A 20,463-nucleotide genomic window follows, 5' to 3' on the forward strand; every position below is an offset into this window, starting at 1 on the left:
TGTAGGCTGAGTCCTTGCTGCGGCGGAGCCGGGTTCGAATCCGGCCTGAGCTCCCTTTGCCACATGTCTTCCCCTCTATCACCCCCTTTCTATCTATCACTATCAATAAAAAATAAAAAATAAAAAAGAATATGCAAATTAGGGACGTTTCCATCTATTTAGAGCGAATAAACAAAGCTGCATAGATGTACTTTGGTCAGAAGATAGCAGTGTAATGTATAGCTGTAGGCTAATCCATCAGTAAACAGGAGAAGAAGTAGAGATTGTGCAAGAGAGAATAAACAAAACAGAGGTTGCTAATTGGACAATTTTGGCCACCCACGAGAGAAAATGGAGAGAGGTCTACAGGAATTACATTCAATTGTGCAACTTATAATTGTTCTTTTGGGTTTTCCGGCGGAAACAGTTGATCATGTGGGTTAAATGATTGATATGTCAGAAAAAGGGTTTCCATCTCCTGTTTGGCTCATTAGTTATTTTTTCCAAGACAAAAAAACACCTCAAGCAAGTGTAAAAACCTTTATGCGTGTTTCCATCAAGCTTTTTTCATGCAAATCTACGACAAATGTGCATAGAAATTAGGTGATGGAAGCACAACTATAGAGTGACTGATGCAGCCAGTCAGCCTACCAGTAATATCTTTTTTTCGGCCACTGAAAGGCTATCATCTTCGTTGCGTGATTGGCAAACATGGCATTAGGATTAGGATTATATCATCCATTGGTATACTGTAGTGTTGTCATTTGGACGTTTTAAAAAAAAAAATAGTGCTTGTGTTTTTGAGAACGAAGGAGAGGAATACCTCAAATATATGCGTGGACGTGTTGACTTGGCCTCTGTATACCTAATGGTATGTGTGCAGCAAGCATTTTTTCACAAAGTTAAATATCCAAATATCAGTTTTATACTGATTATATTTCTGTAAGTTAAGCACTTTCACAGTAAGCAGAAAGCTATGCAGTATTTAATAAAATGTATTTAATAAAATGCTCTTTTAGCACGTCTTTCAGAACACTTCCTATTCAGCTGCATTGCTTACATACCAGACAGATGTTAAATTTATGCTTTCAGTGTTTTTGTGTTTTAGGAATGGGAACTAACTGTTACTGTTATGCACACAGTGGATGTGCTGGTTGGGAACGGGGCTTTTGATTTTTAACATAACCTTTAACGTAACTGCACATAATGTGGAATAAAATGCTTTGTGACCTTGGAAATAATGGTCGGTCACCACTTCAGGTGCTGAGCTTCTTAGCCAGTCATGCTATTGTTTGCTGCTTATGTTAGCTTAGCACGCTGTTGTATTGTGTCTTTTGTATTTTTGGTTTCGGAGAGGATTTAAAAACAGAATCCACGATCCAAACTCTTCCATGCTGATTATGTCTCTTACTACAGCCCCGTGTATTCCACTTCAACCTGCAGAGAAATCCAAAGCGTGACAAAAATCTTTGTAAAACCAGAAAACAAAGCCGCTATACTTCACAAGTGGCCTGCAATCTTTCAGGAGAATATGAGCAATTCTATTGTTATTTCAAATCAGACTGCAGTTTATGTGCATCACAGCGGAGTGTGTGTGTGTCTCGCCACAGGCTTCCTCACACTCCAAGTCCAATTACCTGTGTTAAGGCCACATGTGAGACGGGGGATTACAGCATATTATTCCAGCACAAACAACAGTCTCTGTGCACCAACCTGCAGGCAGCCAGACACAGGCAACCGAGGAAGGTGTGAGAGGTGTTACATTAGCACCTGGATGTGCGAACAGCAGACTAGTGACCTTTTACTGGTGACTGATACACTACCTGGAAAACTTGTTGGCCTCCTGTGGATTCCTCCTCTGTCCTCAACTCTTCTCGATATCTTTCCGCCCCTGCCTCTCACTTTTCTTTGCCCTTCTTTTCTTTGTCTGATGTGTCTCTCTCTCTCTTTCTCTCTGTCTCCGTGTCTTAAATCAAGCTTTTCATTTCATTCTCCATTTTCTCTGCCTTACTGTATCTATTGAAGCGCTCTCCACAGAACCATAGCCTGTCTCAATTCTTCTCTCACAATTTGACAGTTGACTTTGACTGTAGTTTAACCAGAGGATGTTATTCAAGATGTCGCCTCTTTCTCTTGACTCCTTGTCACCATTTGAAATGTTCTTGTGATGCTAAATACTCTATTAAACCTGCTCAAGGCACCCCTGAAAATACATCTCCTGCACAGGAACACATCTACAAACAGTCCCAATTCTCTAGCCACAATGTCACATCCGTCTTTTTTACATTTTATTGCATTTTTTTATTATTATTACATTTCAGCCCTGTCTTCTTGCTTGTAACATGTAGCAGCTCACCATGCCTGTACAAATCGCTGTGACTGAACATCCGTGAGACACACAACTTCCTTCAAGTCACCTGCCAGGGGCTCTAATTAGACTGATAAGCAGTGCAACTGGAATCAGCTCTTCCTGGTAATCAGCCCCACGGAGCCCAGACAGACGGCTAAATGAGGAGGAGATGAGCCATGCAGCCCAACAGGTGTCCTTAAAAAGACAGGGAGGTGTGCTTATACAGTCTTGTCTTCCCCCTCTCTAACTACTCGAGTTGACTCTCAGGAGAGTTTGGAACATATATAGAGAGATTCTGCAGTTATTTAGGAAATGAATACTGAAAAAAACAGTATGTCGGCGCTTCTGTGGTGTATAGATTTAATCATCACGCTGTGAATCTGAATCACTGCCTCACTTTTAAAAGGAATTGTTTGAGAAACTCGGCAGTAAGATGATTGATTGGGAGTTGTGGGGGTTATACAATAGCAAACACACTAGTCAAACTGTGTATTTTGATTTTTGAATTGCATCCCATCCTGAATAAATTTCTTGCTTTTTCTCTTTGCAGTCGCAGCTGCTCTGCTTTAGACATATAATAATGATGATCACATTTTGTCCTGAAGCAAAATAGTAATAACAAAAAAAGAGCCGGGTGACACATCAGGCAGGCTGAATACAGAATGATATCAGAACTAATAAAATCTCAGAAGGGAAATGTCATATTTGTCATTTTGACACCTGCGTGAGACTGTTGTGTTACACTTTCATTTTACACCCACCACTCCCAGCTGTACACAGGAAGGCAACACGACGAGATTAACACTGCGATCTGAGGAGCAGCCAGGATGCTTCGCAGAGAGGGAGGCAGACAGAACGCAGCTCTAGGTTACTTTATCCACTCTGAGGAAAAAAGATGTCCACTGCACTGTAGACGCGGTTGCAAGCATCGACTTAAAGGCAGCAGACTGCAAACATGTTTGCTTTGACATTCACCTCCTCCAGCTGAAAGCATCTCGAATACCTCGGTGAAAAAACAGCCTTGGAAATTTAATTTAAAATGCTCTGGCGGTGTGTTAGCTGGAGTTGGAAGGTTGTAATTGGTTGAAAAAGGAGACAAAACAGAAACTTTGTAATCAATGCATCTTTCAAGTGTGTTTTCTTACGGTTGTTCTGATGAGTTTATAATCGGTCAGGAGCGCATTAGCAGCTCAGCACATTGAGAGTCTGATTGAGGATCCATTTTGGATCAGTGTTAGAAAATGGTGGCATCATGTAAGAGTTTGGGAATTTTAGGGGGTGGCTGATGTAGATGAAGGTTTGTGGTTGTGGTTCAGCAGTTGAGCTGCCCATCACGGTCAAGATTAGCTTTATTTGTAAAAAAAAAAAAAAAAAAAACACAGCCGCTTACTTTGCTTCAGGAGTCTTTTGGGCGTTTCTGAGTCCTTTTCATTCTGCCTGTATTTACCACTTAAAATTATGACCTGGTAATTGTTTTTTCACTTTGACTTTTTGAAGCCAAAAAAAGCTCTACGCTGCTTCGTTTTTGCGTGGTGACGTCATGAAGAAATCAGAGGTTCACACAGCTGCCGGTCATGTTACGGTAGATCCATCATGGTGAAAATTTAATATGTCATAGTGATGATTGTCTTCAGTCACAAATCTGTGTCCTTGTCCATGTGTAGATGATCTGTGTCATCTCTAGATTGTTTGATGATAGATCCTGTTTTCAGATCAAATCCACTTGATTATCAGAGCCCGGCCTCCCCCTGCTTACCTCACCCTGTCTCTCCTCCTCTCCCTCATATTCCTGACTTGAGTGATGGCGCTTGTGATTCCTAATGACAGTCGGAACAAATCTACGGTAATGAGGTCACATTGGGTTCTTTTTTTTCTCCTCTGAAATCACCCTTCACAGCTCCGCACAATCAACCTGTTCCTGACACTCAGACCGGGTCCTGGATCCAAGCTCCAGTGAAGCGACGTGAAACAGATCAATTCCTTCCTCGAGAAGACCTCCCTGCAGCCAAAATGGACACCCTGTCCTTCTGAGCATGTCTGTTTTTTCATTTTTTTCCCAATATCCATGACTTATTATCTCTTGACTCACTGGAGCTCATATCCTGGCCCCATGTTAATGCCGCCTGCTACGTTTCCAAACTCAGCCTTATGACAGCTTTAGCATATTTATTGATTTATTTAGGGCTTTTCTAGTGTGTGTATTTGCGGACTTCTTAGCCGACTCATCTATGATAATGCATTTATCTATAACAGAAGAGGTATGTGTGCACGCTTGCATGAGCACTCACATCCACGTAATGATGTGTGTTTCTCCTGGCTTGAGCAGGATGTCTGCACCAACACATCATTACGATTCGTTCGAGCCATTAGCTTCTGGAGAGCAAATTGTGGATGAAAAGCACAACCACGCAGCCGTATGTGTGTGTGTGTGTGTGTGTGTGTGTGTGTGTGTGTGTCTATGAATATGTACAGTATGTGTACTTGTGGGTGTGCAGTCTGCCCTCCTGTGTGTCAGTGTGCATACTCAGTATGTGTGTGCTCAGTGATGTGGTTAGTAATGTGGAGACCTGCAGGAGACGGTCCGTGGAGAGAGCCTGCAGGATAATTGCTGCCACAGTGACAGGTAGGGCTGCCTCTGTCAGAGTTCCCTCAGTGGGGAAGCAGTGGAGGGGTGTGTGTGTGTGTGTGTGTGTGTGTGTCTGTGTGTGTGTGTGTGTGTGTGTGTGTGTGTGTGTGTGTGTGTGTGTCTCTGCAGCTCTGTGTGTCAGCTTTGCCATCCCTTCCTCCAATAAGCTTTTCCCCAGTAGGCTCCCTTCAGACGGTGGCAGACTTCCAGATGTTTTCATCTTGTATCACACACACATCCAGGGAAAGAAATGAAGCATCTTTTACAGAGAGCATCAATCTTAAATCGTTTGGATATACATTTTACCCAAGGAAAGACAGAATGTTTTTCATCTTGCTTCAGCGCATCATGTAGTATCTCTCACACACAGAGTGTATTTCAGTTGCAAAATGCTGAATACTTGAGAGGACTCTGCATGCGGATGCATAAAGACTTGTTGAAATTTCCATTTACACTGCATTAAATGTTTTTTATGTAAAACCTATAATAAATACTGTTATAATCTGCTTATAGCACTATATAATTAAAGCTAATATAAACATTTATAATGCTTTATGACTATAATAATAGCATGTTATAAAGTGTTTGCTAATGTTTAATAAGCTCAAGTATTACATTAACAGTGTTTTTGCAAGCCCATGTTAATAATGCATTATAAACATACTTATAATGCTTTATGTGGTTACAATTACCTACCTCCTTACCCTAACTCTAAACCTATAATCAAATTATTATAATGCATCATAACTATGAGGATTGAAAAACACTATGACCAATGCATTCTTATCCCAACTTGTCGGATACGGATATTTTATCATGGCCCTCGGCGTGTGACAACAGCGCACACGGAACCGGCTTCGGCTTTGGACGAGTTAGAGACCATGAGTCACTTTATGCTACCTAGATGCATAGTGAAACAGTTAACTGTAGGCAATAGAACCACTTGACTATGGTTAGGGTAAAAGAACACGGTTGGGCTTAAAAATAACTACTTCTGCACTTAATAACTGGACACAGTTACACAGGTTTACTCCGAATAACAGCACTTCAAATAGGGTATGAACGTCGATCTCCTGGGTCAAAGTCCAGGGTTTTGCACCAACCCACCTCGCCTCCCTCCTGCCCTCAGCGACCTTGGCACTATTTTTATTACGTCATTTTCTCTAAGCGCCACGGATGAGTTTACATTACCCGCTGCGTCTCTTACACACGCTAAAGGGCACCTTGTGCCGTGACGGGCCGTGACAAAACGTTGGTATGTCGAGTTGAGCATGAGACCAGGCTGCTATGACCTTTGCCAAAAAAGGTCAGCGAGTGATCAGAAACGCTGAAGTATTATGATGCTTGATATTATAAGCCATTATAAAATGCGTTATAACGTGTTACGTTTATTGTTGTAAAGCATTATGAATGTTTTTCACTGCTTATAACTATTTTTATACAGTGCTTTAAGCAGATCATAACACATGTTTATAATGCATTATAGACATGGGCATTATAAAAAAGTGTTACCTAATGCCTTATTGAGAGCAAAGCTGCCAGTTTGTGTTGCCAAAGGTCATCGTCAGACCCAGCAGCGTGGCTCTGCAGCATGCCGGACTTGTGATGACCATGATTGTTTCAGATGTGCGTCGTTCACCTCATCACTCACTGTAATCTTCAAACCTATCTGTTATATGTGAGTGATTGTCAGATGTGATTTACGTCGCATATGTCACACATCTGCAGATTGTCATCTCTGAACGGGAGCGTAAACGATGTAAACGTGTCCTGGTGAGAATGCAGAGTGACATCCGTGGGGTTTCTCCCACATCTGGACGTGCCTGCCTTCCAAGTTATTTGCCGGTGCTGCTTCTGTTTCCCCCGATCTCCTGCAGTCCGTGAAAGAATTGGTGTCAGCGCCTATCAAAGGCAAAATGCCTATTCTACACAGAGTGTCAAAGCAGCCACAATCTATTAATCAAGCAGCCGGCAAAGAAACAGATATTGTGTGTGTGTGTGTGTGTGTGTGTGTGTGTGTGTGTGTGTGTGTGTGTGTGTGTGTGTGTGTGTGTGTGTGTGTTTGTGTCTGTTTGCATGTCTGAACTTGTGTTTGTGTGAGCAGCAAAGTCTCATCCAGGTGTATTATTCAGCCATCTTTGAAAGGGGCCTCTAATAAGGGAGGATGCAATTATAAATGTGTCATGTGGGTTGTGTTTGAAAAAGGAAGGAGGCTGTAATGTGTTTGATACCGTACGCCGCGGTGAGGTCTGCAGCGGACACAAGGCGCATGCTGATTGCACCGCTACAGCCATTACAGCAGCTGAAACCAGGCTTCATCTCCTGTGTCGCCTTTTAGCTCCGTCTGTAACGTGTCAACCAGAAAACATTCTTTGGCGTCGAAGAGGAAACATTTTGTGATGTGTAGTTTTCTGCAGGAGAGTTGAGTGTATTCTGTTAGATAGTGAAGGTTTGTGGTGTGTTGATTTAGGCTGAATAACAGCAGTTGGTTTGTTTGGGAGCTCTGTTGGCTTATCCACAGGAAACGATCGATCAGGGTGAATAAACAGTGAGCCAGCCAGGACCCCCTGTCGCTAACAGCATGGCTCTACCATGTGACAGACATGGTGGTATATGATTGGCACCGCTGATTGGATATTAGAGCCTAATGATGTCACGGCTATCATCATGTTGGATATACTGGGGGAGAAAAGATGGCTTGTTTTCCATTCAGTTGAATTATTTGGCTTAATGTAACTCCATATTAACTTTTTAGGGATAAATGTTGTATTGAATTATGTCTAATTATATTAGATCCCTATCATAATCATAAGAGAGAGAGCCATAATGATATTACGCGATACATTAATCAGCGCGGAAACGATTAGACAATCGATAGGAAATTAATTAACAGCATTCTACTAATTATTTAATCTTTTGAATCATTAATTAACCTAAAATTCCAAACATCCCACCTTCTTAATGTGCAGGTTTTAAACCTTTGTCTAATTTATCTCAATTATGCTGCAGCAAACAATCATTTTCACTGTTGATTAATCTGATCCGTCAATTATTTTCACAATTAGCCGATTCTTTGTTTGTGTCTCAGTTTCCTCAAACCTAAGTCTAAGTCATATTCGGCAGTCCTACACTTTAAAAATACTGAGTTTACTATTGTAAAAGGCTAACAAATATTCACAGTTGCTGTTAATCTTGGCCCAATCTCCATTGTAAAGACAGATATTTGCTCTTGGTGGGACAAACCTGGTAAAATAAAGGTTACATAGCATAAAGCTAGAAACTGTAACAGTGATTTTTGACACGGATAATTCACAATCATCAAAGTCATTGCAGATTTATTTTGATCAGGTTTTATCTTACTACTTGGTTAATACTTGGATTTTGACTCTTGGTCAGATAAAACAAGCAATTTCAAGACATCGCCATAGAACATTTTGATGGTTATTCTTTGACTATTATGTATATACAGTAAATATGACGGAATTTTACTCATTGATTTATCTACCAGCTATTTTCTCCATTAATCATTCGATGAAATGTTAGGAAATAGTGGGAAACTGTCCACCACTGCTCATTAAAGACCAAGGTCATGTCTTTAAATGTCTTGTTTTGTCAGTCAAAAATCCAATGAAATTCAGTTTAATTTAATATTTAAAAAAACGGAGAAAAAAACCCAAGAAATATTAATTTTTAACAGGCTGAAAACAACATTTTCTGCAAAAGAATTACTGTAATGATTAAAGCTGAAGTAGGCAGGAAAATAGAAAAAGGCAAATAAAAATTGCCAGAATTTTAAGTAGACTAAGACCTCTCGACCTCACCCTCACCCTCCCATCTCCGCTGAAAACAACTGTTTTAAAAAATGACAGCCAAGATAAAAACTTTTACAGCTAAACAGTGGAATAAATACTTCCTTGAAAACAGACGTTCAGGCGCAGTGAAATTCTTGCAAATGTCATTAGAAGCACGAGGCAGTGGATTATTTTTTGCTAATTTTTTGTCTTATGTACTACTGTTACAATATGGCGAGAGCTTCACCAGGTATGACAAAAAAAAAACATCAAAACTAATCAAAATAGTTGACTTAGTTTTCTGTCAATTGAATAATTGTTGCAGCTCAATCAACAATTAATGAAGCTATCAATCAAATTTATAAAAATATTTATATAATAATCACCTCAATCTTTACACACCTCCTGATTTAGTTTTGATTCGATAATTGTTTAATCTTGATTAGATATTAGCACATAATGATCTCACTGGAAAGAGGCACTGCATGTTTATTTGTTTGTTTTTTTGTTTGTTTTTCTACCTTTGCACTCTGATCCCCCTCTGGCTCAGCTCCACCTTGTCTCTCTTTTCCATTTGTAGGTTATCTCAGAGGTGCAGGTCCTTTGATTTGGTGTCTTGATTTATATAAGCCAAGGAGCAGAATAACAATTGATACGCCTGAACCAGCAGAGACAGAGGAGAGAGTTGGTCTGTGGGATTTTCTGAGCGTCTATATATATATATATATACATATATGTGTGTGTGTGTGTGTGTGTGTGTGTGTGTGTGTGTGTGCGCTCAGGTAGTAGTATATATTAAGTTATTTACAGGATGTTTATCCTTGCTATAAAAAATCAGAGCTCATGTGAAAGTCATTTTATATTAGTGTTGTTGTGTCTCCTGTAGAATATCCTCTCTATATACGGGTAGTTGTGGTGGTGGTTTTCGGGGGGGGGGGGGGGAGACAAATAAGCCTTATAAAAGCGACAACAATATCTGTGAACTGATTTACATTTTGATAAGCATCAGCATGCGGAAGCCTGATGTAAAGGGGTCACATACACGTTATATATCATACATGTAATGAATACGCCGGGGTTCTTCATACTCCCAAGTATGAAGGGATATTATTGTTTTTGTTTCCCGCCTTGGATTTTGACTGAAAAATGGGTTGCTGTGCATCTTATCTGTCAGAGGGATCAGGTGCATCTCCCTCTCTCTTCCTCTTCCTCTCTCTCTCCCCTCCTCCACCACCTCTTCCACCTCCTCCTCCTCCTCTCTCCACTCTGATAGGTAGAGACAGCCATCATATGTGCAAGGGGAAAGTGATGGGCGGAATGGCAGCTTTAATATCGGAGCGATTGCCTGCTGATAAGGCTAACGGCTGTGGAGAGGCGTGAGCGTCAGCCCTCCTCCGCAATAAACACTTTCATTTTGTTTGGTTGGAGTGACGGATGGAGAGATGGAAGTGGTGAATAGACGACCTGAGGAGCAGGAGAGGGAGGGGGGAGATAGATGGAATGGATGTGGATGTTATTCAATATTAACAGATCAATCAGAGGGTGGTGAAATATGCATTTTGTCAACTGTATACCCCCATTTGGCCAAAGAGGCAACATTACGATCATGTGACAGCGCTGGCTGCTGTGCCGTGTTGAAATACAAAATACTTACAGCCTACAGTCGGTGATTTGTCTCCCAGTGCTGAATTCATATTGCTTCTAACAATAACAACCCTGTCGTATATCAGAAAAATGAATATATATATTCATGACTTTAAGCTCTGATGACTTCATGATAATCATTTCTGAATTGCTATTAGAATCCATGATGAGGAGCGCACAATTGCTTCGGTTTGCAGCATATGGCGGAGAAAAGCAACATTTTAATCAAATTACATCTCTCCACAAGATAATTTGTGTTGAGCGCATATGCTACAGAGCAATTTAAAGGTCACATAAAATCAAGCTTAAATGTGTGCTTGTGTGTGTGTGTGTTTTTTTTGTATTTACATTCATTAGTGTGCATGTCGAGGAGAGGTAAGGATGTTTTGAATGATTCTTTAGGTTGATGATTGAAATGGCCTTTTCCTCTTCTTCTTCTTCTTCCTTCCTCCTCAACAAGTTCTTAATGAGTTTTTGAAGTATTCTTCACTTCTTCCTGTTTACCTGGCTGACTTTTACTGATTCTTAGCAAAATCTCTTTTAGTACTTTCTCGTGTTCTCAGGCACAGTTCTGTCAGAAATCATTGAGAGGTGTTAATGGAGAGCCCGACAGATATTCCAGTTGACTGATATTATTGTCCGATATCGGCTTATCAAAGGCATATCAGGATTGGTGTCCGATATGTGCCGTTATGAAAACTTTTTTACACAATATATAATGCAGAAAATGTTGCTTGGTGCGTTTTAGAAATGGTGTTAGCTATTAACATTATTTGGCGTTTATTTAGCCTTTTATTTTATTCCTATTTATTCTTTATTTTCTCCGTTATCATTTACAGAATTGCCTTATTATGTAATACATTATTTGCATTATGTATAACAATGTAAAATATTATTTAATAAAGTTTTATCTAATAATTTACTATTTTCATAGAATAAATAAATGCACTATAAATATGTGAACTGGCCTACTTTTAACATCTAATTAAGGTACAAAATTTTTTTTTTTGTCAAACTACATGAAAAACATAGTCATTAAAAACGACCTGTGAAAAACCTTGCAAAGCAGCTGGAGATTTGCAAGATCATGTAAGGATCCTAGTGTCCAGATATTACAAATCCATCCCATCAAACTCCAAGTAAGGGCGGCTGTGGCTCAGTAGAGCAGTCGCCCATTGATCGACCTTCGATCCCCGACCATGGCAGCTACATGTCGAAGTATCCTTGAGCAAGATACTGAACCCCAAATGGCTCCCGATGCTGCGTTCATCGGTGTGTGAATGAACTCCCGATGATGGCAGGTGGCACCAGTGTGCCCTGGTAGCCTCGGCCACCAGTATGAATTTGTGTGTGAACGGGTCAATGAGCGCAGTCTGTAGTGTAAAGCGCTTTGGAAAAAAAAGCGCTACATAAGTGCACTCCATTTACCATTTACCAAGTAATGTTTGTCAGTTGTTCGACCAATCGGTGTCCTGTGAGGAGCTACTGGCAGGCTAAGTAACAAGATAAGAGATAATTAAATAATCTGAATTCTTTTTTCTTTTCTTTTTTTAAAGATTAATAGTTTTAAAATATGGGATTTTATGTCATGAAAATCTTTATTTTGCAGATTGAAAAGCAGCTTTCTCTTAGAGTGATTGCTCGTATTTTCCAGATAATAGTCCTTTTAATTACATTGAACCTGGGCAAGCTCCAATTGCATTGTACACAAGTTACACTGAAGGCCATGTCAACACATGAATTCACCTTATAGTAGTGACTCACGTTAACTGAATTTTATTCTATCAAATAAAACTGTTATATAAAGTTTCAATTGCACATGAGAATGGAGCACATTTGAACGTACATGAACAAGGCTTTTGGCTTTACTGCTTTTGTTGGCTGCTGAACATCAGATGATATGGCTCAATATGACTCGGAAAGCGAAAAGATTAAATGAGCAGCAGGGATCAGATCTCAATATTAGAGATCAGACTAGATAGACTCAGACAATGCCTATTAAAATGGCTGGAGGAGCCTCTCTGAAATGAGACCTGACATCTCTTTTCCACAGTCTGTCAGGAGTATTTGGTGGCTAATTTGAAGCTTACAAAATCTGTGTGAGTGTCTGCAAGAAAAAGAGAAAGAGAGTGAGCTCCAGTGGGAGGTTAATATAAGGGGTGACCAAAAAGAGATGCTGTAGGCTGTTATCTGTACAGTCAGTGACAGAACAAGCAATCCATTGGCTGGATTCTCGCTGCAGTCCAGATCCATCCAGTTACCGGCTAATGAGCCCGGCAAGTACATTGTATTTACATTTAAAGTGGCTGTTGTGGGACCGTCCTTTCCCTCAGGTTGATTGGAGAGTCCTCCGCTTTGATTCACAAGTAAATACTGACCTTCAGGCTTCTTTGGTTTCACCATGATACGGTTAATGTCAGCTTGTCAGTCAAAACCTGAGCTGTAGCCGCCGTGACGTGTCTCTGTGTGTTGATTCCAGGCTAATCTTTCGTAGTTTGACTCATGATGTGTTGCGACCCCAGCGGGGTCCTCATTAGGACCAAAACGTTGTGTGACCTTTTAGCGGCTTCACCTCCCCCCGCCACCTACGCCCTCACCCAGCTGGGCCCAATTACCTCGCTCATTACCCCCCTCCTAAATAGCACCAGGACCGTGCAGGTAGCTATCTATGGAGAGGCAATATGTCTGTGACTAAATACAGGGGTGGCAACACGAAATGAAAATGAGTTGAGACATGCCAGATGACGACTTTTCTCCTCTCACTAAGGGCAGATCATTTTCTTTTCTCTACTCTTTTCTGTCTACTTCTTCTATGTTTATGTTCTCTAATTTAGACTTTGAATGTATATTTGACCTTTCCGGCTCTCTCGCCACTTTCATTCAGAAACCCCTGGCTGACACCTTAAATATAAGATGTCCCCCTTTCGCTGCCATGTTGATGAGATGATAGGATGATCAATGTTTGCAGGATCCTTAATAACCAGAAAGAGAAAAGGGGAGAGAGGAAGAGCGAGGGAGATGGATGATTATCCTAAAAGTAGCGTGCTTAATTAGATGGAATGCTGCATACATTGTGGACTGAGTGGAATCATTGGGATAGATTAAAATACTAATTAAACAGGCCCTTGCCGAATTTGGAGTGTGAGGTGGGGTTCAGCTCTTCAGGGTCATTTGCATAGCCTTCATCTGGGGAAATGGGATTTAAAGGACCTGCTCTCTTTCTCTTCCTCTCTTTAACTCTCACTTTTTTTCCTTTTCCCCCATTACCAATCACATTCACATGCTAACAAACTCAATTAAAATTATGCTCCATTTTTCGTTGCACTCTATAATTTGGCATAATCTATTAAGGCCCCTTTGATTTTGTTTTTCAATATAAATGTCTCCATCAAAGTGAGGAAGGGGCACAGGAGGGGGAAAAAAGTCGGTGAAATGTGTGATCTTGAGCGATGGATATTTAACATTGCCTCACTTTGGTTTGATTTGCATGAGAATATCTTTCGCGAACAAAGCTTTGGAAATAGCATGCCATATTTGATTAGATCAATAGATCTGAGGATCAAACTCGGGTGGTGTATTAATTACTGCAGAGAACAAAGGCAGGAGCTCGAGTTTCTGTGTGCTGTGAATCTACAAGCACTTCATCTGCTTTCTGATAATCTTCAGAAGGTCTGACTCAACGTGTGCGAGGATAACGGTCAGTTGTTATTGGTAAACTTTTGTTTGCATTTTATATTTTTAACTAGAGCTCTATGGATCTTTTCCCCACTTTGGTCCAGATATCTCAACAACAATTGGATGGATTGTCATATACAGACATTCATGGTTTCCAGAGGATGAACCCTAATGATTTTGATGATCTACTGACTTTTCCTTTTTACCACCACCATTAGGTTTTGTACTATGTAACTACTGGATGCATTTCTTTAAAATTTGGTTCAGACATTCATGTTCCCCTCAAAATGAATTGCAACAACTTTGCTGATCCCTGAACTTTTCATCTAGTGGCATCAGCAGGTCACAAGTATCTTCAAAACTAAAGTAATTCCCATCCGTCTTAGCTGACCCTGTGTTTCATGCTAATTAACAAATTCATGCTAACACACTAAGCCAAGATGGTAAACAGGATCCGATTAAAATCATCTTTGCAGTTTAGTTTATCTAAAATAACTAAATCATTTTGACTGTTTTTGAACACCTTTTGAACAATAACAACGATTGCTCATCGATGCTAGCATTAGCATTGCTAATTGGCTATCATCTGTGCTCTCCACTTCCACTATAATCAGCGCTGTACAGGGTTTTTTTTAGGCATTTTGAAGCTTTATTCGATAGTGAAAGAGAGAATGGAAGGGGGAGACAGGCGGATTCGAACCCGGGTCCGTTGCATCAAGGAGTCAGCCTAAGTGGTATGCACTCTACCAGTGAGACACTGGGACGCCCCCTTTAGGGTCTTCTTGGATCAAATCGAGTATTACACATAATGTTAAACAGACCCAGGTCCCAAGGTAATAGAGCAGGACCCAACCTGAACCCAATTGACTGTATAAGCCATGGATCATTGGTCGGGTCTTGAGTCGATGGGTTCAGATGGCCCTTTAATGACTTCTATAACTACACATCAGAGCTACAACTGTTACAGAAATGTCATGTGAGAACTGCAAGAACTGTGATCAGGGATGTTGAAAAAAGGCTCAGTTATCTTCCTCTTTTATAGTAAAGCCGTCTCTACTGCAGACCAATAAATGAAACAACGTAAATATAGCATTTGTCCTGTATTTATATTTTAGCTATGAAAGTTTCCCTTTCGGGACCTAGTATGCAAAAGGGAATAAATCACAAGATATTTTGTGGCAATAGACTCATATTGCGTATCCCAAAATGTTTAAAAAATGCATTAACGTGTGTACGTGGTGTTGCCGTGGTTAAATCCAGCAAAAAACAACAAATCAAACCTTCTCTCGATAAGCCCCGGCAGTAAATCAGCATGTTAGCATTGTGATTAGGAACATGTTAATATGCATTTAGCAGAAAATGCCTATAAGTACAGCCTCACAGAGCCACTAGCATGGCTGTAGAGCTCCAATACTACCCTCGCAACATATCATTCCTTATTGCCACGACAGACTCCTGTCAGCTAGAGAACTGCGATAGAACTGAGAACTGGGGTTGACGGATGCGATGGGGTCATTTTTCTATGACCAGTTTGACATCTGACTCATGCTGTTACATCCATTGCATCATTCTCAGTTTCACTGACCACTTGTTTTGCCTCAGGAACTGAAAAATCTGCTACTTTGTCATCCACTGCTCATACTCTTCACCTCCTCCTCTGCTTTTGTCTCCCGTGCAGTCCAAGAGAAGCCGCAGCTGGAGAAGGAGACAGGCCTGAAGATAGTGGAGGCCGGAGTCAGTGATGTAAGTTATACTCATTAAAAATACACATTGTGTAGCTTTGTGTGTGAGTGGGTGTGATTGCGTGTCTTCTATGTTTGGGCTCATGGGACAGGAATAACTCGGTGATTCCAACTTGTCTTGGCATCCGGATCTCACCTGCAGCTTCAGTTGTGCAGCCAAACACTAATCTGCTGCAGCAATGAATTCCAAACACACATCCTTTTAAGTGTGTTGCTTTGATTACCGTCTCCCCCCTTCCTTTAGGTCTCTAAGAGCTGTTGTAGCCATGGCAAATAAAACACAACAAGACAAAAGCCTGATGCATTTTGTGCAACTTAAAGTAAGTGTTGATCATCACAGCAGAGCAACAATAACCAGATTATCTTGAGTGCTGTCACTTTGTCGGGAGGCCTGATGCGCCTGTGACATATTCATTGGAGAGAATTAAGAGGAGAGCAGGAGGACACTCAGAGTGATCCAGATGAAAGGAGAGTAAATGTGTATTCATTGAACACTGATAAATATTCATATGTATCAGCGGTAAGGATCTAATCAAGCACCCATTGATGCGTCATAGCCCTCCATGCCCGCCTGGTAAATGAGTTTCTCTATGGAAATGAGACAGACAGCTTTAGACCCCTGAGCTGCCCTGATCATGAGGCATGCTGGGAGCTAAATGGATGTGGCCTGTGCATCGCAGGACAGTTGCCAATGGCAACAACCGTCACACACTGTATAGACAAGATCATTTTCCCGTGTTAGTCCCTTCTATGCTGGCTCCCTTTTGGTGTCACTGCCTTTCTTCGCCCATCTGCCTCCCACTTATATCTTTTTTAGCACCACGTTTTCTCTCATCTTATTCCACATTGTGTCTTTATCACGTTCTTCTCAATTATCTCTGATTCACGTTTTTTTTTTCTTCACTGTGACTTTTGTCCTGTTCTTTGTCTGCCTCTCCTCGCCTCCTTTTCATTCTTTTATTCCCACTCAGACTGATTCCTGCGCTTAGCCAGCGCTGGTACAGGGCTGTGTTTGTCATATTGGGCCTATTTGTAGATAATTAGCTGCAATAATAGCCTCTCTGCAGGAGCCAGGGTGAGGGAGGGATGGATGGAAAGAGGGAGGGAGGGAGGAAAGGAAGGATCTGTCTTCCACCTCATGGGGAGAAAATCTACGCCAGACTGTGTTTGTAGAAATGCATGTCAAGGAAGTGCGGCATTTACTGTACTACAAATAAAGAGTTGGCTAAGTATAAACCCTGAAAACTCGCTCAGAGGGTGTTTTATTAGCAACAGCTCTAATGTGGATGTGTGTGATCTCACCAGTTTGTATCCAAGAAGTGGAGGCTAAGTCGGGGAAAATAGTAGCTTTTGACAGGAGAGCCTGTGGAGTGGGCTCTTCAAATACATTAGTTTAAAAGGTGTTAAACCAAAAGCCTGCTTTTAGTAAATTTGCAGTAAATTGACCACAGTTATGAGTGAATGCATGCTGGAGGTTGGAGAATGGGGCTTCTTTAGCCTGCTTATTAGCGGCAAAAATAGAAATTTGCTGGGTGAAATTGCTCGGTGGATCCATAAGAGGTGCAGAGCGGGAAATTAAGCAAAGCATCAGTAGTAGTGTGCTTTCCACTGACAGTATTCTTTCCACAAGCTTGTATGAAACCATCAATGTGGTTGGTATCATTAAGTCTTATCACTGACAACTCCCCCCTCCTCCGTTTTTATTTAAGAGGTGACAAATGACAAAACAGCTTAGGAAGATGTCCAGATAGAGTGAACGTCAATAGCGGTAGATGCGGACGAGGATAAGCAAATGTCAAAGTGGGGGGAAGGAGACATCAATCAATAGGCCGAGCAATATCTACTCCATTATAGATTGCAGGGAAGTGGGCTTCCTAAAGATGAAAAGACAACAGAAAAAAATGACTACTTTGTTTTTCCTAAATAATGTATGTATGTGTGGGGGATAAGCAATGTATTTTTTGAGTAGCGTTCTTATTAGCAGCTGTTTCCCAAGCGGGAGCTGCTCTTCTGGAAACCCGAAAGGCAAATGGAGGTCCTCTCGCAGCAATTTGTGAGTCCTGTAAATGTGTGAAAAACTGCGAGGAGGAGAGGGCGGGGGGGTTTGGGGGGGGCTGAAGTGGAAAAAAATCAGCTTTAGCAGCATCTGGCTTCACCGTCTGTATTCTTATTGCATTGAAACCATACGTATAATACATACATCCATACTATTATCAGAGACTTAGTACTCTAAGTGTGAAAATAAGACCTGGCAGATCAGATCATAACTCGCTTCCTCATTCCTGAACGGCACAGAGCTCAGTGACTGTGCATCCCTCCCCGCCTCCTCTTATCTTCTTCTGTGCAAGAGTAAGGGGGGGGGGGGGGGGTCGTGAGTAAACCCCCTGCCTGCCCCCCCCCTTTGCTGGAGGCAGCGACCAGGCACTAGGCAAAAGGGTTGCTTTTGCTGGCAGCCATAGACACAGCATGGCTGGTACCAGTGGGGAGCAAAAGTGGGGAATAAAAGGGAGGCTCAGAAAGATATATTTTGAAAGGGAGGGGCATGTTGATCAGATGTTTTGTGCAAGCGATTTCTATCAGAAGCTAAAAGATAGAAATATTACAAATCTATATCTTGGAAAAAGATTCAAATTAAGTTAATGACCTTTAAATCTTATTTAATGCTTGTAAGAGGATATATAATCTCTAAAAATATTTTATGAGGTTAAATATTTCTCTGCTAATATTGCCCTAATCAAGGTCTGAATGATCTGCTAATAAAGATTTACCCTGATATCAGTGTGCAGAAGCTTTCCTCTGGATTAAAAAAGAAAAATATAGAAAGTATGCATCTATTCCGACAGCGGAGACAACAAAACTCCACCCAGACAGAAGCTGAGAAAATAAGTAAATATAATCCCCAACATACCTGCTTAATTAGAAGCTGTTTTGAACAGTTACAATGCCTAATGACCTGTAAAACACGTTAAACTGCACATCTGTAAAGTACGTATTCCCAGATTTCCATTTCGCACTATGCCAATTTTTTTCCAAACACACTGAGAAATCTCCACATTATGCCTGTACAGTATGAGATGGTCCCAATGTGATTAAGTTGGTAGTTAAATTGAGATTCATTGACATTTTGACAGCAGTCTCATGTTCGAGATAACTCCTGCAAACTGCTTATGTGAAGAGGCTCTCATTAAGCACAGAATTCCCTGAGCTGCATGTCAACTGATTATTCAACCACTAAATGTAAATCATATATGGCAGGCAGGGAGTCTCTGCACTGAGAATCTGTGCGTTGTTTGTGTCAATGCATGCACAAATGTACAGTAAATGTGTGCAGTATTTGAGTCTGTGTGGCTACAGTGTTAATGCATCCTGTCACTGGCATTTATAAGGTTTAAGTGCACATGTGTGATGCGTCTGAATGTTTACTCACAGTAAGTCACTGCTTTTCTACTCTAGCTACAGTTGCATAAAGGACGTGCATGTTATGATGGTCAAAAGCTCACTATATTTCTAATGAAAGAACCAAGTGCACAGAGGCAAACCTCATCTCAGAGAAAGGTCACATGTAGAAGGCCCTTCACAATGGATTTGAAGGTTTTCTTTCCAATATACAGTGCTGTAATTAATTCAAGGGCACATCTATTTGAAAATGTTCTGACAGGCTTCCTTTAAAAACTACTACGGTGCATCAGGTTAAACAGCAAACTAGTGTACAGTAAGAATGTTTGCATCTTTTCATGATAACAGTTATGTTATAAACCACCAATATAACATGTTTGTGTGTATGTATGTGTGTATATATATATATATATATATATATATAGGGGGTTAATCTCTTTTGATATAAACTAACCTTTAAGACAAGTATCTTCACAGTTCAAATTGCAAACCAGTGAAGGGAGATGGTTGTTTCAAATGCAATTTGAATGGTAAAAATCTGTTCAGCCACTGTGGAGATATAAAAGCCTAAAATAAAATAAAACTGCCTTGCCTGCAAATTTGAGGGAGCAGGTTTCAAGGAGTATAACATCAGTGAATCAAAAGGTTTAGATGCGTTATTTTAACATTTGACCTAGAGAAACTTAGATTGCTGAGAACATGAAACCCTTTGAAAGGTCTTAGTAATGTGTCATATAATGAGTATATTAAGCTCGGGGACATAGGACCCTGGGAGCATAGATACACTCCCATTTATTTTTGTTAGGTTTCTAGTGATGGTAATCTTAAGATGTCAGTTTGTCAGACCACCACTTTGGTCCAGACTGTAATATCTGAACATATACAGGATGGTTTGGCACACATTTTGGTACAGATATCTATTGTGGTAACAGCGATGGAACGTACTTTACTTGAGTATTTCCATTTAATGTAAATTTATACTTCTATTAAACTACATTTTAGAGGCATTTATTGTACTTTTTACTCCACTACATTTAGCTGACAGCTTTAGTTACTTTTCAGGTCGAGATTAAACATAAAAATTATGATAAATTTAAAGTGATCAGACTTCTTTTATTTTTTTATTAAACCTCATAACAGTATATTAAGCAGTCAAAATCCACCCTATCTTTACAGAATAAAACACTGCTTCCATAAATACATCAATAATTATAATCCAATGATATATTTAGAATGTGAGTGGGACCATTCTGCATAACA

General features: G+C 40.5%; 1 protein-coding gene across 1 annotated transcript in view; it reads left to right on the forward strand.

Annotated features, from left to right (window-relative positions):
• Positions 1 to 20,463, forward strand: part of ptprn2 (protein tyrosine phosphatase receptor type N2) — a 145,279-nt gene that overhangs the window by 73,010 nt on the left and 51,806 nt on the right. Inside the window, exon 11 of the mRNA XM_059326577.1 lies at positions 15,744 to 15,808. Coding sequence (XP_059182560.1) covers positions 15,744 to 15,808 — 65 coding nt within the window. The remainder of the gene's footprint in view (positions 1 to 15,743; positions 15,809 to 20,463) is intronic.

Source organism: Centropristis striata, chromosome 23, assembly GCF_030273125.1.
Source record: "Centropristis striata isolate RG_2023a ecotype Rhode Island chromosome 23, C.striata_1.0, whole genome shotgun sequence".
NCBI classification, from domain to species: domain Eukaryota; kingdom Metazoa; phylum Chordata; class Actinopteri; order Perciformes; family Serranidae; genus Centropristis; species Centropristis striata.